The sequence below is a fragment of the Trachypithecus francoisi genome, unplaced genomic scaffold, assembly GCF_009764315.1.
Source record: "Trachypithecus francoisi isolate TF-2019V2 unplaced genomic scaffold, Tfra_2.0 Lachesis_group15, whole genome shotgun sequence".
NCBI lineage: Eukaryota > Metazoa > Chordata > Mammalia > Primates > Cercopithecidae > Trachypithecus > Trachypithecus francoisi.
Genome location: NW_022681460.1, coordinates 106146043 through 106174003, shown reverse-complemented (window position 1 = coordinate 106174003; position 27961 = coordinate 106146043). Strand labels below are relative to the sequence as shown.

Genomic DNA, 27961 nt, shown 5'->3' with positions numbered 1-27961 from the left:
ACTAGGGTCGGGAGGATTTCGCCTTCCTGGATGGGTATTGGTTCTCCAGACCTAGCTTTATTAAGTGCCAGCAAGTTACATGCACACAGATCACTCAGATTTCACAGACACCTCCTCACCAGCCCCCAGCAGGACCATGGGAGGAGACTCATGCCGTTAGGCCTCTGTCCCCTGTGTGTGACATCTGCAGGGAAGGGCACTCCTAGCAACTGTCAGGGGACTAGCATAAACCCTTTTTGCTTCAGGGGTCTCTTCCCAGATAATGGTCTCGGTCCTCTTTGCACCCTGGCCGGCTGCAGGAGCCTCCTAACTGCTCCCCTCACCCCCCACCCATTCTCCAGAAAGATAATGGTCCGGGCTTGCAGCCTTCCAGTGGTTCCCGTGAAATCCCAGGTCCTTAACACAATCTGTGCTCTGTGGCCTGGCCTGGCCCCTGCCCATCCTTCCTCTTCAGTCGCTTCTGTGATGGCCACATGGCCTATCCCCTCACTTCCCGCAGATGCCAGGGTTCCCTAACCCTCCAGTCCTGGCAGCCCTTCCCTCCCTTTGCTCAACAAGGCACCCAAGAGCTGTCTGCTCCTGGCTGGTCTCCCCGACCAGACCACAGGCAAGGTCGTTTTCGTTTGTGCCGTATCCCTAGCTGCTAAAGCAATGCCTAGCAAGTAGTAGGTGTTCTAGAAAGGTGTGTTGTGTTAATTGATTTGCTTTATGCGACTACTAGAGCCCATGCCAGAGGAAAAGGCAAGTAGGCAAGATAAAAAAGGAAACTTTTTTATGTAGCCAATGTAAAGAAAGAGGAGGCGAGGTTCACCGGTCTCCAGCGGCGGAGGCCGAGGAAGTCGCTCCGGCGTTCTCCGGCGAGGTTCCTGGGTCCACGGAAGTTTGCGCCGCACGTCTGCTCGGAGTGGCTTTTATGTCTTGGGCCTGGGAGTGGGAGGGCAGTAGGCGGGACGCAGGCGGGTCGAGGGCCCTGGGGTGGGCGTGGCCAGGTAGGTTTCGGTTTCCTCGGTCGGACGTCATACTGCACCTGCGCAGTTGACCTGTGCCTTTCCCGGGCGCGGGAAAGTTGATGATGAAGAACCCGGAAGTATGCCATCTTAGTCACCTTTGTTCTTTGTTTCCCAATCCCTCCATCCAGACAGTCCAACCTTTTATTGATTATGATGATTGGGGGCGCTGTTGTCTGTCTAGCTGCTTCCTGCTGTTAGGGGGCAGCGTCATGAGGGTCTATGGTTGGCACCTGGACGTAGGAGCATCTGGTTGAAGGCAACGCGGGTGATCTCTTGCACTGGTATTAGATAGGCAACAGTGGTGATGTACTGGAGGTAGTTGCTAGGAGACGGTATTGTCCACCGCCGTTTAGATGTAAGGACACCTGTTTGCCTAGTGTCTGGAGTATTGTTTGGTTTTAGTTAAGACTAGGCTGGAGATCAGACACTGGTTTGCCTAGTGCCTTAGGTGCCTAAAGGTGTAAAACAATTATTAGAGGAGATATAAGAAGCAGGTAATAGAATGATGACAATAATAGAATGATGACAGAATAGTTAGGAAGGAGCCGAGGAAGAGGAGGGCAGGAATAGACTGAAGAGGAAGGCGGAATGAGAGTAAGAGACAGCGGCCGGGCACGGTGGCTCAAGCCTGTAATCCCAGCACTTTGGGAGGCCGAGACGGGTGGATCACGAGGTCAGGAGATCGAGACCATCCTGGCTAATATGGTGAAACCCCGTCTCTACTAAAAAATACAAAAATCTAGCCGGGCGAGGTGGCGGTCACCTGTAGTCCCAGCTACTTGGGAGGCTGAGGCAGGAGAATGGCGTAAACCCGGGGGGCGGAGCTTGCAGTGAGCTGAGATCAGGCCACTGCACTCCAGTTTGGGCGACAAAGCAGGACTCCATCTCAAAAAAAAAAAAAAAAAAGCTACCCATAAGGCAAGAATGAGAGGGAGTGTGGTAGGTGGGTAGGCGGAAATGCCAAGGGATGGAAGGAGGGGCAGCCTCAACAATGGTAGGCGGGACCGAGGAGGAGGGCGGAATTACAGCGGAAGCGGGAGGGGGAGGTGGAGCAGAAGTGGGAGTGGAAGGGGGGGAAGCTGACAGGGCGAGTCAGCCAGGAAAGATGACTCTTTCTTTTCTGACTTTGCTAAGTCCGCGCCTTAGCCAACTTGACTTGGGCCAGGGAACATTGGCTACACAACTCTGGTCAAGAACACAAGTTTTAAAACTTTTGTATATAATTTATTTTAGACTACTTGCTTAAGCGCTGGCAGAAATTACTGAGGTCGATTAAAATGTTACGGTCTAGGGTGCCTTCAGGCAGCCATCGAGACTGGTTGTCTAACTTATATTGTGGCCACGTCACAGTGGAGAGGAAAATCAGTTGCTTGCGTTTAAGATCTTACTCTACTTGTAAAGTTTTGAGATTAGTTAGAAGACACCCTAAAGGGGAGTCTCTAGGTATTTTGGATTGGGGGTTTCCCATTGCCTTCCTCTCGCCAATAGGTGGAAACGGAAACCGAACTCTACCTGGCTATAAAGCGTCCTTTGGAGCCACTAGAGACCAGTGGGAGGCTCCTGGAGCCGGAATGGAGATTACCTCCAGGTGGACGTCTCTGTCCTGGACAGGTCTCCCACTGAACAGAATGGAGTTCCTTTGGGCAGACGTCTCTGCCTTTGGAAACTCCCGTGGGTCACCTGGTGACCGGAAAAAAAAACCTTGAGCCTGCGCAGGACTTCTGGCCAAGAAGTATGAGAGGGAGGCAAGAGGTACTCACACCTAGGAGACTTGGAGGTGCGGAAAGCGATGTCTAGGTCCTGGTCCGTCCACGGCGTGGAAGGAGGAGGAGGCTCCTCGGACCTTGGGGGGCCCTGAGGAGGGGTCTCCCCGGGTTTTGGCACCACCTGATTTGCTTTATGCAACTAGTAGAGCCGGCGCCAGAGGAAAAGGCAAGTAGGCAAGATAAAAAAAGGAAACTTTATTATGTAGCCAACGTAAAGAAAGAGACGAGTTTCACTGGTCTCCAGAGGCGGAGGCCAAGGAAGTTCGCACCGCGCGTCTGCTCAGAGCGGCTTTTATGTCTTGGGCCTGGGAGTGGGAGGGCAGTAGGTGGGACGCGGGAGGGTTGAGGGCCCTGCGGTGGGCGCGGCCAGGTAGGTTTCGGTTTCCTTGGTCGGACGTCATGCTACACCTGCGCAGTTGACCTGTGCCTTTCCCAGCGCAGGAAAGTTGATGATGAACCCAGAAGTACACCATCTTAGTCACCTTTGTTCTTTGTTTCCCTCTCCCTCCGTCCAGACATTAATGTGTGAATACGGACTCCCCCTCCTCAGTCACTGAGGCATGTGAGAGTTGGTTGTGCCTTTGGTTTTTGTTTTTTGAGTCTCGCTGTGTTGCCCAGGCTGAAGTATAGTGGTCCATTGTTGGCTCACTGCAACCTCCGCCTCCCATGTTTAAGTGATTCTCCTGCCTCAGCCTCCCAAATAGCTGGGATTACAGACATGCGCCACCATGCCCAGCTAATTGTGCCTTTGTTAGGTTCTCTGTGACTTTTGTCCACCATGTCATTCCTGAAAGAAATCTTTTTTTTTAATTATAAGAATTACTAAAACTAGCTCAGCACTGTGGCGCGCAGTCTTTGTCTCGGCTAATTGAGAGGCTGAGGCTGGAGGTTCACTCGAGCCCAGCCTGGGCAACATAGCCAGAACCTGTGTCCAAAGGGGAAAAAAAAAAGGCAAAATCAGAATTACCAGAACTGATTTCACATGTGTAAGTAGCAGATGAAATTCAGGTCTGAAGGCTGCCAGGCCTGATACAAAACTGTGTTAAGGGCAGCGCAAGGCCCTGGCAGGCTCCTGAGTGGCTGGACTGGAAGAGATGCCAAGTTCATGGCCTCCTGACTCCACCCAGCACTCCCTGGGCCCAGCGACATTCCTTCCTGAAGCCTGAAACTTCACCTCCACCTGAGGAAGCCATCTGCCTGGGGATAGGTTCTTGCAAAAATGAAAACACTGATTTCCAGGGGCAATTAATTCTTCGAAAATATGTCAGACTGGCCAGGCGCGGTGGCTGAAGCCTGTAATCCCAGCACTTTGGGAGGCCGAGACGAGCGGATCACGAGGTCAGGAGATCGAGACCATCCTGGCTAACAAGGTGAAACCCCATCTCTACTAAAAATACAAAAACTAGCCTGGCGAGGTGGCGGGTGCCTGTAGTCCCAGCTACTCGGGAGGCTGAGGCAAGAGAATGGCATAAACCCGGGAGGCGGAGCTTGCAGTGAGCTGAGATCCGGCCACTGCACTCCATCCCGGGCGAGAGCCAGACTCCGTCTCAAAAAAAAAAAGTCCGATTTTTGGTACAAAATCATGGTTTCCACGTTGGCTTCATGCTCGGTGCTTCATGAGAAAAAACCCTTTTCTCTGCGGTTGTGTTCATTGTATTGTAAACCAATCATAGATTATTTTAAGGTTTTGAGTTAGAGTGTTTATCCAGTTTTATGAGGGAAGTAAAGGAATTCCACAATGATTCACTAACCTGAGCCCAGCAGGATTGGTGGGGGTAATGGGGACACAGATTAGGGCACTTGACTCAGGCACAGAACCCTGGCAGAACATGCCCCGGTGCTCCTAGACATGGGCCCTTGCAGACTTTCTGAGGCCTCAGTTTCCTCATCTTACCAAGGTGTGACCCCAACCATCATCTCCTGAACTTTTTGGCCACAGAGCTCTGGGCAGGCTTCCACCATGACCCCATTTTGCAGATAGGGAGTTGCCACAGCCACGCTGCTGCTGTGGTAGAACCAGCATCTGACCCAGGCCACCTGCTCCACAGGCCCTGCTTTTAGCCAGCAGCTCGGACCCCAGTCATGTGGGGTCATTTATTTATTTTTAAGATAGAGTCTCCCAGGCTCTATCTAAGATAGAGCACTCCCAGAGTGCAGTGGCGCAATCCCGGCTCACTGCAACCTCCACCTCCTGAGTTCAAGCAATTCTCCTGCCTCAGCCTCCCGAGCAGCTGGGATTACAGACGTGAACCACCATGCCCAGCTAATTTTTGTATTTTAAGTAGAAATAGAGTTTTGCCATGTTGGCCAGGCTAGTCTTGAACTCCTGACCTCAGGTGATCCACCCCTCTCAGCCTCCCAGGTGTTGAGATTACAGGCATGAGCCACCACACCCGGCCCACATGCAGCCGTTTAAATTAAAATCAAATCAACTGAGTTCCTCCATTGCATTGGCTACCTTTCAAGTGTGCAGAGTGACACATGGCCAGTGGCTGCCATCACCACTGATGTCGCCACGTCCATCACAGGAAGATCCCTGGTAGCCCTGTTCCCCGCCCTCTGCCCTCCTGACGCTCCCTTGTGACTTGTTAGAAAAGTGTGGGCACAGCAAAAAAAAAAATACACCTGATGGCTGTGAGAATACCGTCACTTGCTGATGCCTTCTGTATAGAAAAATAAGCCTTAGACAGATCTTCACAAGAACGTCGTGATCTCTCTCCTAGGCATAATTAACGTGTTCCAAGCCAAATTGCAGTTCAAGAGAGGGTTCTAATCTCTTCTCAATAACAATTGTACTCATGTTCCTCTCCTGGAAACTAAGAGGAAAGTAGCTAAAGAAATTCTCCCTGCCCAGTTACATCTTGTTTTTTGGGTACTTTTGGGTTCCAGGGTCACATCAGCAGTGGCCCAGGACAAACGAGGGGGAGCCTTCATCTGTGCTTTGTGTCTTTCCAGGGTGGCAATGACCATGAGATCTTCACAGACCCCAGGACCGTGGGCTACTCCGTGACAGCGCCTGAGGACACACGCAGGATCTGTGAAGAGCTCTTCTCCTAACTCGGGAGCAGGAGGGTGGGGTCCTGGCTGACAAGCCAGCATGGGGCATTTGGTGGCCAGAGCCGAGGGTCCTCCCACACGTGCTCACCCACCCGCAGCTCAACCAGGCTCTGCATCCTTTGCCAGGCACATGCAGTCTGGACCGCCACTCCTGACAAGCCTTGCCTCCATCTCCAGTGCCAGAAGCTTCCAGAAGGAAGGAGAAAACTATTGTCAAGAATGGGTCAGAGGACTACCTCCCACAAAAGGTCTTCCCCACCCACCCTCAGCCCCCTAATCTAATACTCACCCTGATACATACAATCATGTGGTTTTGGTGGAAATTTCCCCATAATTCTAAGATGATACAGAAAGAAAAAATGTGCCTGGGCCCTCCCTCTTGGTGGGTCTGTGGACTCGTAAGCAGTTTTTTAATGGACCCCTGCATCAGCACCAACAGTGAGGGTTTGGTACTAAGAAACAATGACAGGCCATCTGCAGTGACCCACCCCAGGATGAAATTTACAAATACCTGGAACGAAGCTCCTGCCTGCATGTCACCTTGATGGGGACTGTGAGCAGGGCAGTGTTATGCCCAGTGACTAGACGCACTCTGCATGTTCCCATGTTTGAGGCTGAGGCCTGCGGGACAGATGGCTGGCCGAGTGGGAGCAGACCCCAGGGAGTTTGCACCTCAGCTGGGCCGGAGGGTTGATGCTGGCAAAACCGTCACCCAGGTCCAGAGAAACCAATGTGGGATGTCAAAAGGACCTGGTTCGCCCTGGCTGGCTTCCCAGAAGCGTTCGCCTCTAGTTTCTCAGGGATCGAGCAAGACCCTGGCCAGGGAACAGGAAGAGGAGCTGCTCTCCTATGTGCGCCCACCCAGGCCCCCACCCAGACTTTACAACTGAGGGGGCTGAGTGCAGCCGCAGCCAGGTCCGCGTGCCTCACTCTTTCCACCTTCTGCACGTTCTTCGTGAAACTGGAAGGATCCCAGGCCTCAGCCAGAACACAGTGGAAGAGAACTTTCCTAGGAAACGGTTCATGTGTCCCTTTTCAGGATGTGGAAACGCTGGGACCCATAGACCCTCCGTTGCTTGGTGCTGGGGCTGTGTGGCCTCACTGAGCACTGAATCTTGGGCCAAGGGGGCCCAGATTGCCCTGCATTCCTGCCTCCCAGCCCACAGCCAGGTGCTTTCATCACAGCCCAACCTGGTGCCCTCCAAACCTCCCAGCCACTCGGGCTTGCAGCTGTCTTGAGCCCCGGATCCGGTGGGGTGAAAGCAGCCAGCTCCTCATCTCGCAGGACAGTGAGATGGCAGTGACTCGCAGGACACGGCCATCCAGTGGCATCTTTCCTTGTTGAATGTTGCAAATGATACTGTAATGACCTTCCAAAATGGTTAGTATATTAAAGTGATTTCATTGTTTCCTATTTCTCATTCTGATTCCTTTTTCCTCCTGTTTGCAGATTCTGGAAGGGAACCCCAGCCCTTCCAGGTCTGAGAGCCACTCTTGCATTGCTCCAGATTTCTGTCCCGTCGGGGGCCTCTCCCTCTGTGGAGCTGCACGTTCCTGTTCCTGACACACAGACTCCTCCCCCGCTGCTTTTCTGCCCACTGGGTCAGGGCCTGCCATTCCTTACAAGTTTCCTTAACGTAGTGCGTCAAAGCGAGACAACTGAGTCTTACTCAAACTTGTTTTAACCAGAAATGGAGGGTCACTGCTGTGTCCCCCCACACAGGGCTGCCCTCAGGTGGGTACCCTGAATCCGCTAGGCTGGGCCCTGATGCGCAGAGGCCTGGGCCGCTCCTGCCCCAGTTCCCACAGTGGCTGCTTCAGACCCTCCCCAGGCCCCTCGAGCCCCTCCTGCACTGCCTGCTGCCTCCCTCTGCAGTCAGAATTGACACTCGTCTCCAAACTCAAAAGGACTTGGAACTTCCCCTCTCCTTCCACCTTGTCATCGCATTGCAGCCCAGGCCAGCTTCCTGGGGTTACTCCAAGCGTGTCCGCTTGTCAGGCACTGTGGTGGGATGTAAAGTGTTAACAACTAAATGACGCATGCGCAGCGCGTCCTGATGCCTTCCGTGTGTCCCCAGAGCAGCAGGTTCTGCACGTGGCAGGTTAGGCTGCAAGCCTAGTTCTGCTGGTACACGCTGCTGCGTGACTTCCAGTGAGTTCATCTTCGCCTCAGTTAGTTCATGTGTCAAATGGTATAGTCCTTACGGTGTATGGAATTTAAAGCACTTTGAACAGTGAGTGTGAGCCATTACTAACTCAAATAATAACGCCCGCTCCCTGCAACCCAGAACCCTGTAAGGCAGGGACAGTCCCCTCTCTCTGCTTTAGGGGGTTAGCAGGATAAGGACACCATCACAAGAAATTTAAACACAGTAGGTAAGTTTTGAGCCAGAGCAAAGCACAGAGGTTGCACCTAGGCCAGCCTAGCACTATTGAAAGTCACCATCCCCAGCACTGCAGAAGCTGACCCTGAACTCAAGGTCAGGGCTTAAGCCTCAGGGAAAAGGCCTGCGTTGAACCTGAGCAGCTGGTGAGTACAGGGCAGGCCTCTGGCTCCCTGGAGGGAGAGGCTAGCTGGGAAGTTGAGCTTGAACCTGATCCCGAGGGAAGGGCGTGGGGCCCACTCATGATCTGTCCGGGAAGGTCCCTCCAGCTACTGGAAGGGGAGTGCCCCTATGGGCCAGAAGAAAAACCAGTTGGGCAGTTGGGCAGATGTTGCTGTAATCCAGACACATCCAGGCATATGTGGCTTTGAATCACTTCCTCTCCACGGGCTGCCTCCTCTTCCCCCATCCCAAGTGTTCTGGCTGTGGGCCCCAGCTGGTCACCTCAGCCCAGGCAGGCTCCTCCAACCCGACCGACAGGTAACCTCCACACTGCCTGCCCCTCCACACTGCCCGCCACGGCACCCCAAAGTCAAGACCTACAACTCATTCCACCTCCCTCACCGGAGGCTGCTTTCCCAAACGTCTTCAGTTCTGGTTTTCATTGCTATTGTTGCTATTGTTGTTTTTGAGACGGAGTCACTGTTGTTGCCCAGGCTGGAATGCAATGGCGCAGTCTCGGCTCACTGCAACCTCCGCCTCCCCACTTCAAACAATTCTGCCTCAGCTTCCCGAGTAGCTGAGATTATAGGCGCCCGCCACCACGCCCAGCTAATTTTTGTCTTTTTAGTAGAGACCAGGTTTCACCATGTTGGCCAGGCTGGTCTCAAACTCCTGACCTCAAGTGATCCACCTACCTTGGCCTCTCAAAGTGCTGGGATTACAGGCATGGGCATGAGCCACCATGCCCGGCCTTTTTTTTTTTTTTTTTTTGAGACGGAGTCTCGCTCTGTTATCCAGGCTGGAGTGCAGTGGCGCAATCTCAGCTTGCTGCAACTCTTGCCTCCAGGTTCAAGCGATTCTCCTGCCTCAGCCTCCCAAGTAGCAGGGATTACAGGTGTGCACCACCACACCCAGCTAATCTTTGTATTTTTAGTAGAGATGGGGTTTCACTATGTTGCCTAGGCTGGTCTCGAACTCCTGACCTCAAGTGATCTGTCCACCTCGGCCTCCCAAAGTGCTGGGATTACAGGCGTGAGCCATGACGCCCAGCCCCCACCTTCAGCTTTTGCTGAACCCTTCCTTGTGCCACCCATGTAGTACTCCGTATAGTAAGTCAGCAAATCTCATTGTTTTGAGCTAAGTGCCTACGTTAGCCTCTCCCTAAACAGGTTTGATGGGCTGGTTTTTCCCCAATATGCTTTGGAAATCATTGTATAATATTGACAAGAAAAATGCCCATCTCTGCACCACCCAACATCACTGCCTCCCTTGGGAGACACCAGTCAGAGCAAATTCCAAGCAGAGCATAGCAACCCTGTAGAGTGGGCCCTGCCCATCACTGCTCTCCTGGAAACCAAGAACAGAAGTTCTCACACCTGCCCACCTTCTGCCCTCACTCCCACTGCTCCAACAGCAAACAAACCCTTCCTCCCCCGCTATGGACCTTGAAAAGCTATATCCATCCGAGGACTCTCATGCCAGCCCCGGGCCCTCAAGCCTCACCTGCTTCCAGCCCCTGACTTCATGCCTGAAGAACAGCAAGCTTTTTTTTTTTTTTTGAGACTGGGTGTCACTGTCACCCAGGCTGGAGTGCAGTGGTGCAATCACAGCTCACTGCAGCCTCAAATTCCTGGGCTCCAGCAATCCTCCCACCTCAGCCTCCAGAGTAACTGGGACCACAGGCTCATGCCACCATGCCCAGCTAATTGTATTTTTTTTTTTTTTGGTAAGACCAGGTTTCACCATGATGCCCAGGCTGGTCTCAAACTCAGCTCAAGCCATCCACCTGCCTCGGCCTCTCAGAATGCTGGGATTACAGGTGTGAGCCACCATGCCTAGCCTAGCAAACGTTCATCAAATGTCTATAGCAGTGGCCGGGCACTGTGGCTCACACCTGTAGTCCCAGCACTGCGGGAGGCTGAGGCAGGAGGATGGTCTGAGTACAGGAGTTCGAGACCAACTTGGACGATGTAGCAAGATGCTCTCTACAAAAAATTTAAAAATTAGCCATGCATGGTGGCATATGCCTATAGTCCCAGCTACTCAGGAGGCTGAAGGAGGATCGCTTGAGCCCATGAGGTTAAGGCTGCAGGGCAGCCTTGTCTCAAAAACAAAAAACACCTCTAGAGCAGGAATGAGCCAGGGACTGTGGACAGTGCACCCCGAGGCCAGTCCCCTCTTCCCACAGGTGTATCATGGGAGTAAGGTGTAACTCACACAACATCCTAAAAGCTTCAACAGGGCACTGGACAGCTGCTGACCAAGTTACTGGCATTTTCTGTTGCCAGGAAGCTGCATTCTCCTTCCTGCTAAGCTTTCTCATGCTAGAGAATGATGACTAAAGAAAAACAGATGATCCCATCTTCTTACTCCCCACCCCCTAAAAAAACAGACTGCCAAGTGGAATGTGTCAGCCTCACCTGGGGGAGACACCGTCACCTGACGACTTAAAAGGAAAAACCTGGTAAGCCAGCCGCCAAACAAACACACGCACTGCCTTACACAAAACAAAACTTCATTGGGAGAAAGACGGCTGATGGGAGGCAAGATCTGGATTCAGGAATCCTCAGTTCTAGCTATTCCTTGGTCAGCAACAACCTCTGTCCCTCCCAGAGCCTCCAGGAGTTTCCCCTTCTGTAAACCGGTATCGCATCCCTTCCAGCTGTGACATCCTGCAGTTCTAGAATACCCACTGATTGAAAGAGCTGTGGCCAAACAGGAAGGACAGAGCAAGAGCCGTTGACAAAGGATTCTGCCAAGACAGAATCCAAAGGTTACCCCTGAATAGCAGAATGCAATCCCCCCAGCTCACTGCCGGCCACAGCCTGCCAGACCGCCAGCACACAGGGTCACAGCAATGCCACCCACGCCAAGGCGAGGACAGAAAGAGAGGCTTGGGGCAGCAAAGGAGCCCTCTCGGGTCTTGGCTTTGGAAGTGTGGACTGTACCAGCAGATGGGCCCTTGGGAAGCCACCAGGGAACAATTCAAGGTTGGAGAGAAAAAGGCCACCTTTGACCCAGCAGAAGGCAGAGGCGGGAGAGGAGGGTGAGGACAAGGAGCATCGCAGACAAGGAAACACTGGCCAGGATCTAACTGTGGCGGGAACTGCCTTTTTCTCCACAGGCTCGCAATCAACACGTGTATTTGCCTATTTTAAAACAACTCCCTTCCACCCCCTTTCAAAGGCAGCAGTTCTTAGGCTGAAATAACGAAACTCATCAGAGTTGAGAAGTACCCAATGAAGCTATTTGTGCGTCCAGCATCAAACGACCTCTTTTCTGGACACTTACTGTCTGCCCAAAAGCCAGTTTCCAAATGTTTGCTTCCCTGCCTTGATGAGTGGATTCTTGACTACCTATAGGCCACAAATTTCAAAACATAATGCCCAGCTACTTCTACTTTTAAATCATGACTAAAGCCAAACCAAAACCACAGCAAAGATAATCTAAGGATTTGTTCACCAGAAATACCTACAGAAAAGTTTGCAGGCCGGGCGCGATGGCTCACACCTGTAATCTCAGCATTTTGAGAGGCCGAGATGGGCACATCACCTGAGGTCAGGGGTTCAAGACCACCCCGCCCAACATGATGAAACCCGGTCTCTACCAAAAATACAAAAATTAACCGGGTGTGGTGGGGCACACCTGTAATCCCAGCTACTCAGGAGGTTGAGGCAGAATTGCTGGAACCATGGAGGCAGAGGTTGCAGTGAGCCGAGATCAGGCCACTTCACTCCAGCCTGGGCAACAGAGCAAGACTCTGTCTCCCACCCCGCAGAAAGAAAAAGTTTGCAATGTCAGCAGCAAGGTGCAAACAGAGCCGGCTCTGGGTGAAAACTTTAGTTACGAAAAATAAGAAAAAAAAAATCTCTAAGCGTTTCTTAACACTAGTTTTAAAGAAAATCCCCTTTTCAAACGTATGTTTCTCCTTCAACTTTCTTGACTTTGCCAGGCTGTCAGGATGCAAGCTACCCACTCTTAGCTGAATGGATCGGGACAAAGTTTTTAAACAAAGACCCTGCCCTTTCCACAAGCCCTTCCCGCCACCCCCACCCTGCTGCCATAATGACAAGGGCTGTGAAATGGCTGTTGAGTGATGGTCGCACGACCGGAAGGCAGATGAAAAGGTCAGGCTGTAAGGGGGGTTCAGCATCCCAGTACCAGCCTGCTGTGCCCAGGGGTGGGAGTGCTGGGATAAACTGTCTTCCCCAGACAGGCGGCTATGCCGCCTCCCACCGCAAAGGCACCAAAAGGCAAAACCCGTCCAATCCAAAGACCAATCCCCCCATTTCCCCCCGCTTTAAGCCAGCTCCCCTAAAACCAACCAAGCCAAGAATTAGAAAACTGCTTTGCCCAGGCCCAAGGAGAGGTGCAAGGGGCACTTAGGTGGAAATTTGCCTTGGGGAAGTCACGCAAGGTCCATGTCAGCTGCCAGTGGGCCAGATCCGGGAAAGTGGAGCCTCTAGCTCCAGGAGGAAGAGGGTCTGTGGGTTGAGCCCATATGTCTGAGCAGCTGGAGAAATATCACCCTTGATCCACTCCCTGGGCTGGGGATGGAATCTCCACTCAGCCACCAGTGGGCACCTCTCCTTTTTAAACGCTTTTAATGCTCTTCAGATGGTGAGAGGTTGTTGTGATGGTCAGAGGCTGTGCTGGTGGCCGGAACACCCCACATCTCCCCCCACACCCCTTCCTCCAGGACATACTTGAAAGGGACCATGCCCCTCCGAAGCCCCGTGTCGCATGGAAGAATGTCATCTCCAGTGTCTGCCGCCTCCTCCCCGCAAAGTCTCCCACAAGCACAGGAGAAGGGGTGCTTCCAGCATCTCCTAGGAGCTGACGACGTGTCCGGACCAGGTCTCATGCTTGGTGCCTGGTGCCAGGTGGGTGATAACGACCTCCACAGCCTGCAGCTTCTCATTCTTGGGCGGGATGGAGCACATCTTATAGGTGACCTCGTCGCCTTCCACTGGGACATACTCCCCTTCCACACTACAGGGCAGGGGTACAAACAAAGCAGTCAGTGCTCACTCCGGGACAAGGCTCCCTTTCCCAAGATGCCACATCCAAGACACCAGCATCCTTCTGGTCATAAGGCCACCAACGTGGGCACCATCTGACCAACCACCGGGAACCTCTTTCCAGAGAACTGCCCCTCCACCAGAGGGAGCTGCCACACTGCCCCCAGCCTCTGTCCTAGCCAAGGAGGCCCTGGTCCAATCAGCTCCTTCCCTGGGACTTTTGATGTTGGAACTCAAAGAGCTCAGCCACCTGTGGGTGCTCACATGGTGACATGAAACGTGGGAGAGAGACTGGGCTTACGGATGAAGAGTAAAGATGGCCAGTCCAAGCCAGAGAGAAACGAGGCCATCGTGGAGTAAGAATCGGAGTTGAGGGGTGGCCTGGCCAGGGCTTTTCTGAGGTCCTCAGCATAGCAGTCCTTGGTTCCAGGAGTCTCAGAAACCACATTGTGTCTTTGTTCTCAATTTTCCCAGTTTCCCAGCAAGCTTTTTTTTTTTTTTTTGAGAGAGTCTCGTTCTGTCACCCAAGCTAGAATGCAGTGGTGTGATTTTGGCTCACTGCAGCCACCTCCCGAGTTTAAGTGATTCTCCTGCCTCAGCCAAGTATCTGGGACTATCGGCATGTGCCACCACACCCAACTAATTTTTGTATTTTTAGTAAAGTCGGGTTTCACCATGTTAGCCACGCTGGTCTCGAACTCCTGACCTTAAGTGATCCACCCGCCTCGGCCTCCCAAAGTGCTGGGATTACAAGCGTGAGCTGCCACGCCCAGCCTCCAGTGAGCCTTCAAGAAGGTGCCTTTGGTGCTTGAAGCTAGTTCCTGGAGGGGCCTCTCCCTGTGACCACCCCCAGGAAGTTTCCTTTTTTTTTTTTTTTTTTTTTTTGAGATGGAGTCTCACTCTGTCGCCCAGGCTGGAGTGCAGTGGCACAATCTCAGCTCACTGCAACCTCCGCCTCTCAGGTTCAAGCAATTCTCCTGCCTCAGCCTCTGGAGTAGCTGGGACTACAGGCACACACCACTACACCCAGCTAATTTTTGTATTTTTAGTAGAGACGGGGTTTCACCATGTTGGCCATGCTGGTCTCGAACGCCTGACCTCAGGTGATCCGCCCAAAGTGCTCGGCCTCCCAAAGTGCTGGGATTACAGGTGTGAGCCACAGCACCCAGCCCGGTTCCCTTACTTTCTAGGGGACATAAGTCACCCTCTCACATGAGACTGGCACCTTGATGTCTCCTTGATGAGATCCCCCCCCAGAGGAAAACCCCCTTCATATGCTAAATGCCAGGGCCAGCCAGCTCCCCTAGTAACTGGTTTGTTTTGATTGGAGAATTGTATGGTGAAGAGTGTTTCCCTCTTTGGTTTGGTCACCAGGGAGCTCAGAAATAAATCTGCAGCCCAAGTCTAGCAGCAGAACCAGACATCACAGTATTTCCATCTTCCTTTTTCCATCTTTCTAAGTATTTCTTCGCCCCAACCTCTATGTTTTCCTTACTGATTCAAAATCCTTTCTGGGACGAGGCAGTATGAAAATACATTTACACATCCATGTGTGCGTTCATCTGTGAAATGCGTCGCCTTGGCCTTTTTCTCCTGCCTGCCGATCTGATATGTAAGCATGGGGCAGAGGGTGGGCCCCATTGCAGCGGGCCCCTCTTTTCAGAAATGTGGTTTCTGTGTTGGCGGGTGTGCTGCGCGGAGTAGGACTCTGTCTGCCCCTGCCTGAAGTAAAAGACTTGGGGGCGCTTAGGCCACAGGTAGGAAGGGGGTACAGATCGAGGGTCCTCGCCTGTCTAAAGGCTGCCCAGAGGATTGGAGGTGAAGCATGGGGGGCTGGGTGCCTTCCAGTCCAGCCCTAGGATGTGTGCGCCCCACCCCAGGTTCCCCAAGGGCTTCAAGACACTCAGGAAGGAAGGACGTCAGTGAGCATGCGGCAGGAGAAAGGGGTCCGCCCCAAACTTCCTTCCTGGAGCAAAGGGGCAGGACAGCCCCCAGCCTCACCAGTCCACCTCCTGCAAAGGAGGGCAGGAAGCCGGCCTGGTCCGCAGGCTAAACAGGGCTCCCCAGCCTCACAGGCTATCCTTCCCTATTGGCCAGATACAATGGGCACTCGGACTCACCCTAGCAGTCCTTGCTGCTCTCACACACACACACACACACCACACACACACACACAAACCATACACGCACACACATGCACCATGCACAGCTGCCAACATCCTGTCTCCCACAAGCATAGCCGGGCACCCCCAAATCCATTTTCATCACTTTTTGGCTATGTGATCTTGAGCAGACCTCTCTGTATTTTTTTCTTTTTTCTGTTTTTTGAGACGGAGTTTCAATCTTGTTGCCCAGGCTGGAGTGCAATGGCGAGATTTCGGCTCACCACAGCCTCTGCCTCCGGGGTTCAAGTGATTCTCCTGCCTTAGCATCCCAAGTAGCTGGGATTACAGGCACCCGTCATCATGCCCAGCTACTTTTTTTTTTTTTGTATTTTTGTAGAGACAGGATTTCACCACGTTGGTCAGGCTGGTCTTGAACTCCTGACCTCAGGTGATCTGCCCACCTCGGCCTCCCAAAGTGTGGGGATTACAGGCATGAGCCACCACGCCTGGCACACACAAAACCTTACACACCCATTCATAAAGACACACCCAGGCACAATCACAGGTACCGTGTCACCCCCAGCCTCACATCCCCAACCCAACACAACCATAGGAGCACAACTGGAGCACTCGCCAAAGGCAGACTCACACAGGCCCGGCCATTCGTCCTCACGCCCAGCGCCCATCAGTCACACGCCATCCCCACCTCCACAGGGCCAAGGAAGTGCCTGCCCCAGTCAGGCCGCCCAGACCGGCTGCTCACTCACTCAGAGATGTGCAGGAAGATGTCGGGGCCGCCATCAGCTGGGGTAATGAAGCCGTGGCCCTTGGATCGGCAGAAGCATTTGCAGACTCCTTTGTAGACGGGGCCCTGTGAAGCCCGCACCGTCCTGACAGAGAGGGGGAGGTGTGAGGGGCCCCATCAGCGCTCCAGGACAGCCACCAGCTCTCCTGGGCACACGGAGCTCATGCCAGCCCCTGTCCACAGCTGTGCCCCATCAAGCCCTGGCTAGGACCGCCATGTACAGTCACACAGGTTGAGGACTGCACAACTCTGGGGGCCGCTCACATAGACTCTGGTGAAAATGACTCTTTGGATGACCCTGGCAAATTTTCTCGGGCCTGTTTTCCCACCTGGAAAGAGGGAGTTGAACGAAAAGATCACTGAGCATCCCTCCAGAAACTAATGATTAATTATTAATAACAGGAGCATCCTCCACTCACAGGGCCTAAGACCTGCATATGCCAGGCACTGTTGGGTCCTTTGCAGCCCTGGTACTGTGCCCATTTTGCAGCTGCAGAATTCAGTCTTACAGGGACACAGACTCCCATGTTATGGTTAGAGTCCAGTGATTCTGACCCCTGCAATTGCCCACCCATTGCCACTCCCAGCTCCCAACAGGTTCTTCTGGGCTGGGCAGTACCCTGAATTTAGAAGGCGCCTTCCCAGTTTCTCACCATCAGCCCACAGCACAGCCCCAGGTCTGCCTGTTTGACAGTCTAGAACGCTGACGCCCAAAAATGGCCAGAGAGACAGTGAATTTCTGGCCTCAAGCAAGAGACCTATCTGAGAAAGTGTCCTCAGCCCACTCCAGACTCACGCTGAGAAGGTCCTCGTCCGGCGAGTGGGCAGTGGGCTTGGGACCACGTTGCCCCGCAGAGGGGATGGTGAGCGCTCGCGGGTCCGAGGGGTGTCCAGCAGCCCGACTGAAGCTTGATGGGTGGGGGGCTGGGGTGGTGGGGGAGGCTCAGATGACATGGCTGACCTGGAAGGAGAAGAGGCTCTCAGGGCCTCATGCCTTTGGAGGAAGGAGCCCAGTGCTTACCCCGCATCCAGGTCTGAGAGTCCAGCATCTGCGGCTCATTCCTGTCCATCACCTCAGCACTGCTGTCACCTCGCCTGGGAGCATGCCAGCGGGGTCAGGTGCCTGCTCTGGGCTCCTGCAGCGGTCGTGGGCCCCCCTCGATCCTAGTTCTTCATGAAAACACCACATCCTCCCCCAGGACCAGGATGGCATCAGTCCCCAATGTGTCCCCAGCACAAGGCAAGGACCCCGGCACACTCGGGACACATAGTGAATATTTGTGGGAGGGAAGGAGGCAGGTCAGGAAGGGGAACCGAAAACCCAAAGCCAGGGGGGCGGGCGCAGGGGCTCACGCCTGCAATCCCATCACTTTGGGAGGCTGAGGCAGGCAGATCACTTGAGGTCAGGAGTTCGAGACTAGCCTGGCCAACATGGCAAAACCCCATCTCTAATATGAATACAAACATTAGCTGGCCATGGTGGCAGGCACCTGTAATCCCATCTACTTGGAGGCTGAAGCACGAGAATTGCTGGAACCCGTGAGGCGGAGGTTCCAGTGACCTGAGATTGCACCACTGCACTGCAGCCTGGGCGACAGAGCAAGATTGTCTCAAAAAAAAAAGAAAACCCAAAGCCAAGGAGATTTTAATGCCAACCACCTAGATCCAAACTCAGCCACTCCACAGACCCTCCCTGACGCTGCTGTGAGCCAGACCCTACAGGGAGGCAGAGGCAAAAACATGACCCTCTTGCAGCGTCCACCTTCAGGAAACTACGGAACACGTCGCAGAGAGAGCTCAGGCGCCCCGTCTGCATCCCTGAGCAGCTGTCACAAGCCTGCACCCAGGACAGGGGGGCCTGCTGGGGGAGCCCAAAGGACCCAAAGGGAAGATTTCCAAGGCTGCATCCATCTCCATCCAGCTCCATCAGGCCCAGTGAATTTCCATGCAGCCCAAGTCACCGCTGCCATTATGAAATCAAATTCCTTCCGTGACCCCTAGTATGCACCCATAAACCCGGCTGGAGGGCTGGAGGGAGGGAATTCCTTAACTGCTGCTGTGCTTCTGACAATGTGTCAAGAGCAGGACACTCGCTGTACACAGTGAACACTGAATACTGAATACAAAGGCGTCGGCTCTAACGTGGCCTCAGCTCAAGGTTCAGAGGGAAGAGTGGCACCCTGGGGTAAGTCCTGTCCCCTCTCTGGGCTCAGTTTCCAAATCTGCAAAGTTGGGCAGCTGGGTGGGCATCACTTGGCACCGCGCAAGGCTGGTGATGGGGGTACGAGATGAAGTAGGGAGAAGCCTAACTCAGGAAGCCACTCAACGCCACACAGCCAGGAGGGACAGCAGCAGCCCTGAATAGGTTTGACTCAGGTCCCACCGGGTTTTCAAATTTAGATTTGAAGAATAGGCCAGGTGCCGTGGCTCACGCCTGTAATCCCAGCAGTTTGGGAGGCCGAGGCAGGTGGATCACCTGAGGTCAGGAGTTTCAGAGCAGCCTGGCCAACATGGAGAAAACCTGTCCCTACTAAAAACACAAAATTAGCTGAGTGTTGTGGCGGGTGCCTGTAATCCCAGCTACTCCAGAGGCTGAGGCTGGAGAATTGCTTGAACCAGGGTGTGAGTTGCAATGAGCCGAGATCATGCCACAGCACTCCAGCCAGGGTGACGGAGTGAGACTCTGTCTCAAAAACAATAAATAATTTTTTATTTTTTTTGAGAGAGTGTCTGTCACCCAGGCTGGAGTGCAGTGGCATAATCACAGTGCGCTCTAGCCTCAACCTCCATGCCTAACTTTTCTTTTTTTTTTTAATTTATAGAGACAGGGTATTGCTATGTTGCCCACGCTGATCTCAAACTCCTGGGCTCAAGGGATTCTCCCACCTCTTCCTCCCTAAGTGCTGGGATTACAGGCATGAGCCACCACGCCCGGCCTCAACTATCTTCAACATACCAGGGGCTTTCCTCAAAATCCAGGTTTCCAGCTGCTCGTGGAAAGAACTGAGGCTCTCACAACCCTCAACCTCACTTTGCCACCCCGGTCCCCACATTTATAGAAGTCTTCGACCTACATTACCCAGAAATCCACCCGCACCCCCCGAACTGCCTTCAACCACAGCCACCCAAGAACCAGGCCCGACTGCTCAGAGGAAAAGGGCTGCCCCCTCCCTGAGATGTCAAAACTCCTCCCCGACATTGCTTCACCCTCCCCTGTACGGCCTCAGTTCTATGGGCTGGGAAGGAGGTGGCTGGCTGGCCTTCTGGAGGAGGTGGCATCCTACCTCCTGTCCCTTCTCTCAGCTGCGGCTGCGGCCAGGGAGGACCCTGAGTCCAGGGAGCCCCCACCTCAAAAAAAGCCCCAGCTGCTGGCCTAGGGGCCAGGGCCCCCGCATGACCCACCAGCACAGGTCATAGAGTCCCAGAATGTTCAATGCCCAGAGTTCCAGGAAAGAGGCTGGCCCGGGGAGGGGAGGGCCCTGTCCAGGCCTCTCAGGACAGCACATGGGAACAGTGGCCTGGCAACTCCACGGTGAGAGGCACTGCTCTGCCTTGTTCTATCCAAAGTCTCCCTCCCTCCTTTCTCCTGGAGTCAAGCATAGCTGACTTTTTTTTTTTTTTTAATTTGAGACAGAGTCCAGCTCTGTCGCCCAGGCTGGAGTACAACGGCACAGTCTCAGCTCACTGCATCCTCTGCCTTCCGGGTTCAAGCGATTCTCCTACCTCAGCCTCCCAAGTAGCAGGGGTTACAGGTGACCGCCACCATGCTTGGTTAATGAAGCACAGCTGACTTCTAATCCTACCCCTTGCCTGCTGTGTAGTCTCGGACAAGTTAATCTCTCTAGGCCTCAGTTTCCACATCTGGAAAATGGGAATTATAATAGTCCCGACTTCACACCATCAGGCTGAAGTGAAAACAAAATAATACACACTAAGCACTAGGCACACTGTCCACCCAGGTTCAGTGAGCAATAACTGTCAGCTATGACTGTTGTTGTAATTGTCATCATAAAGTCACTCAACAGATACGTGCCCAATACCGAGCTCTGTTCACTGTTCAAGTCCACAGAGACAAAGGGCTGAACCTGAAGCCAGGGACTAAACAATTAAATAAACATAAACCACATCATTACAGATCCCAAAAGGGCTGTAAAGAAACAGAAGGGGATGGGGCAGAAGGGTGGGAGTACACACGCTAATCAGGGTCCCCGCAGGATGCTGAACAGCAAGAAAGGGATAGCCATTTGAAAAACAGGGGGAGGTTGTTCCAGGTGTGGGGGAACAGCCTGTGCAAAGACCCTGAGGTTGGCAGGGCCTCGGTAGGACTGAGGTCAGTGGGGACACCATGTGGTAGGTGGGGGACTAGGAACCGGAGGCAGAAGAGGCAGTGGAAAGGGCAGGGCCCGCTCAGGAACCATGCTGCATCATCACTGTCAGCATCGTCATCCTCCTTGCGTCTTCCATTTGTCACACCCATTTGCCTGTCTGCACACCCCTAACTATGCCTACCTTCCCCTGGGTGAATGGCACAAATCCAAAATGGGGGACCCCCTCCTTTGTCCACCCGAGCCCCCTCAACACCCCAAGTGCACCCAATCCTTGGGAGATGGCAAAGGAAGCCCATGGCCTGCAGCGGTGAGGAGTCTGCGGGCAGCACAGGGCCCTCTACGTCCCAAGGGCCCAGGACAGGCGCTGGCACAGAGCAGGGTCTCCGGACATTCCAGGAATGGTCCCAAGGCTGGCTTTTTTTTTTTTTCCCAGATAGGATCTCACTTGGTCACCCAGGCTGGAATGCATGGTTCACTGAAGCCTCTCAACCTCCTGAGCTCGGGCGATTCACCCACCCCAGCCTCCTGGGCTGTGGGACTACAGCCACGTGTCACACACCCAGCTCCTTTTTTGTATTTTCTGGAGAGACAGGGTTTCAATATGTTGCCCAGGCTTGTCTTGAACTCCTGGGCTCAAGCAATTGGCCCACCTTGGCCTCCCAAAGTGCTGGGACTCCAGGTATGAGCCACCACACCCGGCTTCCAAGGCTCATTCTTAGCCAGCATTAGGATCCAAAGCCCCAGCTGGCGGCCACTGCACTGGTGTGTGTGCTCAGCACCATGCCCAGCCCAGCAGGAGGTGTCTACAGTCCTGCTCACCTGATAGTGGAAGAAACTGAGGCACAGGCAGCAGACATGACTAGGGGTAGGGACGGTGCCACCTGGGAGTCCCAGGAGCTTTATCCAGCCTCTCATGGCCCATCTGGGCTGGAGTCCAGCCGGGGTGGCCAGAAGAGGCCTGGCCAAGGGCCACCCACTCCCCAGTAGGCCCAGCAGAGAAGAGTGAATGACCTCAGTGCGGGGGATGGCCGGGCAAAGTCCAGCTGGAAAGAAAACAGCTGAGGGGTGGCTACCCAGGCACCCAGAAGCCAGCTCTGAGGCTCTGGCCGGCCACTGCTGTGTCCCCTCTACAATACACACATACACAAGGATGGGGACACACAGCAGCCCCGCCCACCAGCACGGTCCCAGCTTCCAGCCAGCCACTGTTCTCCCAGCAACACCAGGCATGGCCTTGGAGTGTCCCCAGCAGAAGAGAGGGCCCGCCCTCTGTGACTAGCCTTCAGCTCCCCACAGCTGCGGGAGGGAGGAAGGCTGCAAACAGACCCGCTGCTCAGGCTGGCTGGAAGCTTCGGGCCAGGCGGAGGATGAGCATCTAGCCTGCAACAAACTCAGACGAAATGTCACGCCCAAGGTATGTCATGACTGCCGGGCTGCGTGTACATGTGTGCAACCGTGCGTAGGTGTATGCACAGGTGTATGTAGGTTGTGTGTAGGCATGTGTACACATACATATGTGCCCACACATGGCTGGGTCTGCATCTGAGCGCACACACACGTGTATGCATGCACGAACTTGGTGCCGTCTGTATGCACACGTACATGGACCAGGGGAGTCTCACCTCACAGCACGCTGGGCGCCTGTGCTGCCATAGGGGACCTTGATGAACGCTGCCACTTCCTATTCAATCAACAGATAAAGGAGTGGAACAGACCATGACTGCCACCACCACAGCAGTGTCCTGGGGCCAGACTGCTTACTACTTACAACACTTCACACAGTTCAGCTCATTCCATTCCCAGTTCACTAATGCGAGGACCGAGACACAAAGAGTCCAGTAACTTGCCCAGGGTCGCCCAGCTAATAAAGACCCCAGTGAAATACCGAGGTCAGATAGCGGAAATGCTACGGAGAAAAAGCCAGCAGGGTAAGGGGGAAAAGGCTACACCAGGAGGCGCCCAGCTGGCCACGCAACCCCTTCCCCAGTCAGCCCCCAGGCTCTGATGAGTGCCCGGCCAAGGGAGGGAGCCCAGGGTGGTGGGGGCAGGAAGCCACGCCCAACCTGACTGCCCCAGGGACGGGTGTGTCATCAGGGAGAAGGGGGCCTCCGCCCAAAATAGCCTGGGAATTTTCCGTAGGCTCTGCAGCTCCTCCTGGAAGGTTCTGGAGGTCAGCTGGGTACCAAGACTCCGGCTTTCCCAGCCCCTGCTCAGCCTACCCCCATGTCTGGAGACATATGACCCAATCATGCAGCACCCCTGTAACCTACTCCCCAACTTCCTGCCCTCCTGGCCTGAAAACCCACCACCCACATCAATGGGAGCCAAGCAGCCAGGTGCTTAGTGCAAGGAGGGCTTTAGCAGCGCTATCAGCCATTTACACTCTAGTGAGAGGGAGCTCACTGAAGGAGACTCCATTCGTTTTTGTTTTTGTGAGACAGTCTCCCTCTGTTGCCCAGGATGGAGTGCAGTGGCGCGATCTCAGCTCACTGCAGTCCCTGTCCCCCAGGTTCAAGCAGTTCTCCTGCCTTAGCCTCCTGAGTAGCTGGGACTACAGGCGTGTACCACCTCACCCAGCTGATTTTTGTATTTTTAGTAGAGATGGGGTTTCACCATTTTAGCCAAGCTGGTCTCGGACTCCTGACCTCAGGTGATTTACCCGCTTCAGCCTCCCAAAGTGCTGGGATTACAGGCTTGAGCCACTGTGCCTGGCCAGAGACTGCATTCTTAATAGCTTCAGTTCCTTTATTGAAGACAGGACGATAGAAGGCAGGGGGACAAGAGTTCAGTTCAAGTCAGACACCTCATTCTTGGCAAAGCAAGAACCTCTCCAAGCCTGCTCTGCAAAATGAGGGTGTCTTGAGCCTTCCAAGCGTTGCTGACTGGGGAAGGCCAGGGTTGGGCATGGTGTTGGGACAGCTTCCAGCCCAGGGACAGCCCACTGCTGGCCGGTGTAGTGGGTGGCTAGTGGCCCGCACTATAGGGACAGAGCAGGCTATAGTGCTTTCATACACCCTACAGCCACTGTCCAGAGACTTCCACGTCAGGCCCTGTTAGGGGTTTACAAACATCAAATACATGCATCTAAACATCAACCCAACATGGGAGGCACTTTTAGCATCCCTGTTTTACAGATGAGGAAACTAAGGCACAGAGATTTAAGCCAGTGATTCTACTTCCTACTTTACTGCAGTCAGGAATCTCTGGGGATCTTGTTCAGATGCAGACTGCCACTCAGCAGGTGTGGGGTGCGGCCTGACATTCCTCATTTCTTTATTTTTTTTCGGAAACAGGGTCTTGCTTTGTCACCCAGGCTGGAGTTTGGTGGCGCACTCATGGCTCACTGCAGCCTCAACCGCCTGGGCTCAAGGGATTCTCTCACCTCATTCTCCCAAGTAGCTGGGACTACAGGCCTGTGCCACCACATCCAGCTAATTTTTTAATTTTTGTAGAGACAAGGTCTCACTATGTTGTCCAGGTGGGTCTCGCCCTTCCATGCCCAAGCGATCCTCCTACCTCGGCTTCCCAACGTGCTAGGATTACAAGCTCGGGATTCCTGGCCAAGATTCTGCATTTCTAAGGCGCTCCCAGTGAGGCAGCTGTCCCTGGCCCAGGGAACACCGCAGGAGTCCTGCTACACTGGTCCATCTCACAGCCCAAGGCTTACCAGTGCAAGAGGTGGAAAGGCAATTGGGCAGGGATGGAGGTGAGACTAGAAGAAAAGCAGTCACCTCAGCGCACCTGGGTTCCTTCTTTGTAAACAGAGACACTTAGCTGATCCATCGCAGTCCCCAGCGCAGCTGAGCCCCAGCCTGGCAGAACTGCCGGCACGTGGGCCGAGAGGCGGGGCGGGTCAGCTGAGCCCAGATAGAAGGGTCCCCGGAAGCCACAGAGGCCGAGAACGAGCCAGAGGTTGACGCAGCAGCGTCAGGCTGGCCTAGCCACATTCCCCTCCATTGTTCCGGGGAGAGCGGGGGTCTGGCGAGAGAGGAGGAGAGTGAGAAGGGGAGGAGGGACAGGAAGGGATGGGGGTTGGAGAGTCCAGGGGGAGGGAAGGGAGGCAAAGGGGAGGGGGCAGCCAGGCCGGAGCCAGTCCTCCGCTGGCTAAGGACCTGAAGCCAGCTGCCACAGAGAAGTGCAAACAGGAGGGTGGGGAAGGTGCAGCCCGGCGCCCACGTCCGCCCGGAGCCCCCTCCCAGGCCCAGCCAAGCTGGGAATAGCTCTTCCGCCCTCAGGAGCCCCTGAGTGCTGGGAAGAGGCCGGAAACCCGAGGAGTGTACCGGGAACCCAAGGGGGCCTCCAATATTGCCACTGCCTGTGCCCCCATTAGCACCCCTGGACGGCCTTGACCGCACGGTCACCCCACCGCCACCACCCACCTGGGACCCTGCACCCGCCCCAGCTCTCAGCCTGGACTGCCCCTCGGGGGGAAGCCCAAGCCCTCCTCAACAAGAACTCTCCACTCCTCCCCCACTCAATTCTTCCATCCTTCCCTCCATTCTCGGGGGGCTTTGGCTCAGACCTGAGATTCAGCCCCGCCTGCTCCCCACTCCCTCAGTGACCCCTGCCAAGCGACTTCACCGCCCCACCCGAGTTTCCTCGTCTGTCAAAGCCGACAGGAACGGTGCTGCGTCGAAGGGCTCGGACGCTGTGCAGATGCTGCCGCGAAAATGCCAAGCGCAGGCCGGGCTCGGTCAACAATAGTTGTGAGGCTGATAGTGGAACTGTCAGGCACGGGCCCATCTGAAATCACCTTCCCGCCCATTCCTGTCCCTGCTGTTGGAACACAAACCAAACGCGCTGGCTTTGCCACTCCGTGGAACAAAGACCGTTCCCCTACCTGGGGCACCCACCGTCAACCACCCTCAACCCCACCCCAGGGCCCCACGCTGGGCCTAACTCAGCTCAAAGCATCTAGGCCGAGCCGGGGTCTGCGACTCTCTCCCTGAAGGGACCAGCATCGAGAACCCATGGTCATCACCGAGGCCACCCAGGGAGTGCAAAGGGCGGTGGGGTCTCCAAGGAGGACCCCGAGCCCAGAGGAGGGCCAAAGGCCCGAAGGGAGGGAGAACAGAGGCAGAGAACGGCTGGAGAAGGTAGTGGCGGAAGGTAACAGGAAGGCCTGCTGAGAAGTCGGGGACTTAGACGACAATGGGACTTCGGTGGACGATTTTCAGCGGGGGATTGATCTGAGCTGATTGTTTTTACAAGTTCCCTCTGGCTTCAGAGTGGCGAGCAGATGAGAGGGACAAGACTGGGCACAGAAAGACTGAGAAATATCAAAACAGCAAGTTAAAAAACAGTAGCTTACGTGTCTCCCGGCACGGGGCTAGCCGTCTCCTTTTACTCTCACACACCCTCTTAAGCCAGAAGTCAGAAGCCAGTCTGCAGATGGGGACACTGAGGCTCCGAAAGGCCTCCTGTTTGGCAGTGAGATTTCCCCACCTATGAGACTCGAGGCCCTGCCTGGAGCGGGACGTCTCCGCCTCCCCCAGCACACATATCCACCCTAACCCCAGAAAACCGGAGGGCCGGAGGCTTCCTTTTTAAAAATCAAAAAAGAACGTTTCACTTCCGGCCTGCAAACCTGGGCCGCCAGCGCAGCGTGCGAAAAGGGGGCCTGTGGGCGCGGATGAAGTTTTTCTCCAGCGCTAGGGCCCTCCCACCCCCATCCGGGCGCAAACACCCGGGGCGAGCGCGCCCGGCGGCTCCTCCTCCCCCCAGATGCGGCTAATCGCGCGGCGCCAGGATGGCTCCCCACCTCCCCCGCCGGGCCTGGCCGCCGTCCCAAACACGAGCCACAGCTGGCGCGGCCAGGCCCGGCGGAGGGTGGCTCCGTTTCCCGCATGCGACGCCCCCGGCGCCTCGCCTCGCCCCACCGCCCCGCGAGTCCCCCCTCCAGGTCTCCCTCCCAAAGGCAAAAGCCGTGGGGAGGGCGGGGAGAGCTTCCCCTGCACGCAGAGAACAGGTGGCCAGGCGGGAAGTGCTCCCAGACGTCCGCCAAGAATCCCTGCCGCTGTTGCCACACCCACCCCTTGCCCTGGGGAGGAGCAACCCGCGTTCCCCACACAGGCCCGGAGAAACCCAGCCAGGAGCCGTCCGCTGCCGAGCTAGAGGACCCTGTAGGAGGGACGACTATGGGGACAGAGAAGGCCGAGGCCCTATCTGCCGCTCCCGGGGAGTCGGGCCAGGGGCGGACCACCTTGATCCTTCTGGGGTCCCCGAGAAGAGCTCCCTACCTCGCGATCCGTTCTGCTCCGCCAGTGGCTTCGCTCGGACTGGGAGCGCGGTGCCGGAGAGGGGGCGTGGCCCGTGGGGGTGGGGCACCGAGCCCCGCCCCCAGGCGGCCCCGGCCAATGGGGCTGCAGGAGGGAGTCCAGGACGGAAGGGGTGGGGCAGGCGGGAGCGGCGCGGACAGGACCTTTGTGTCCGCGCCTGGGACTGGCGGGAGAGCGAGGCGCAGAGCGCGGGGCGTAGAGGCTGGGGCGGGGCTGGGCTGCACCCACCGGCAGAAAACGCCGCTGCAAAGTGGCGGAACTGTGTCCCTGCGTCCGTGCTGTTCCTTCCCCTCACCACGCGCGCCAGGTGCGGCTCCTACCTGATTTTGGCTCCAGAATTCGTATAAGCCCGGGGCGCGTCACTTTTAGCAGAAAGGAGGAGATAATGGAATGAAAAGAGAGAAAGAAGAAAACAAGCAAAAAACAGGACGAAAAGGGAAAGAAAAAATACACACATACACACACCAGAAAAACAGGGTTTTATTTTCCCGTTTGGGATTTTCGTTTTGTGCTCTTTTCTTGTTTCATTTCCAGCCTTCCTTGAGTCCTCTGTTTTTGGAGGTAAAAAATGTTACCTCTGTTTTGCAGGAGAGGAAAGTGAGGCACAGAGAGGCGACCAGCCCATGGGCACGACCAGTCGAGAGCAGGCCCTGAAAGCGTGCCCAAACCCCAGGACTAGGTTCAGATTGGTATTTGAGGGACGCGGGGAAGGAGAGAGGTCCCCGGAGCTCGCCCGGGACCACAGTGCCCCCGGAGGGCGCGGTGAGGACTGTGTCTGACTCACTCTGCAGCCCCTACTGGGGCCACTGCGGAAAAGGCCCAGCAGCGAAACCAACTGGTCCATGCGAGGCAAGGAACCGTCCTAGACGGTTGGTGGGAACAACCGCGCAGCTGCTGTGGAAAGAGCCCGGCGGTTCCTCAAACCACGAACCCTGGAGTCTCCATAAGACCCAGCAACTCCAGTCCTAGGTGTCTGCGCCCCCAAGAGAAATGAAAATGTTTGTCCATAAAAAAATTTACTAGTGGCCGGGCGCGGTGGCTCAAG

At 54.9% G+C, this 27961-nt stretch overlaps 2 protein-coding genes across 4 annotated transcripts in view; one reads left to right on the top strand and one right to left on the bottom strand.

Annotated features, from left to right (window-relative positions):
* Positions 1–7247, top strand: part of PMM2 (phosphomannomutase 2) — a 38842-nt gene extending 31595 nt beyond the window's left edge. Inside the window, exon 8 of the mRNA XM_033235789.1 lies at positions 5732–7247. Coding sequence (XP_033091680.1) covers positions 5732–5833 — 102 coding nt within the window. The 3' untranslated portion in view covers positions 5834–7247. The remainder of the gene's footprint in view (positions 1–5731) is intronic.
* A 5717-nt stretch (positions 7248–12964) lies between these two features.
* On the bottom strand, positions 12965–27026 carry CARHSP1 (calcium regulated heat stable protein 1). 3 transcript variants are annotated; one of them, XM_033235784.1, is made up of 4 exons: positions 26878–27026; positions 17107–17271; positions 16273–16395; positions 12965–13371 (listed from the first exon to the last, which is right to left on the bottom strand). In XM_033235784.1, the coding sequence occupies exons 2-4, from the start codon at positions 17262–17264 to the stop codon at positions 13209–13211; spliced, it is 444 nt and encodes a 147-aa protein (XP_033091675.1). In that variant the 5' UTR covers positions 17265–17271; positions 26878–27026; the 3' UTR covers positions 12965–13208. The 3 variants fall into 3 exon arrangements, with proteins under 3 accessions (XP_033091675.1, XP_033091677.1, XP_033091676.1); XM_033235786.1 differs by lacking the exon at positions 26878–27026 and adding an exon at positions 19595–19714; XM_033235785.1 differs by lacking the exon at positions 26878–27026 and adding an exon at positions 25950–26292 and having other exon boundaries at positions 12967–13371.
* Positions 27027–27961: the final 935 nt, after the last annotated feature.

What these genes read in the sequence shown, in the direction of transcription:
- CARHSP1 (XM_033235784.1), bottom strand. Translation starts at nt 17,264, where the DNA reads ATGTCATCTGAGCCTCCCCCACCACCCCAGCCCCCCACCCATCAAGCT. An exon ending in CGGACGAGGACCTTCTCAGC is followed by an intron (nt 16,396 to 17,106) that starts GTGAGTCTGGAG and finishes CCTCTCTGTCAG; the next exon opens with GACGGTGCGGGCTTCACAGG. An exon ending in ATCTTCCTGCACATCTCTGA is followed by an intron (nt 13,372 to 16,272) that starts GTGAGTGAGCAG and finishes CCTGCCCTGTAG; the next exon opens with TGTGGAAGGGGAGTATGTCC.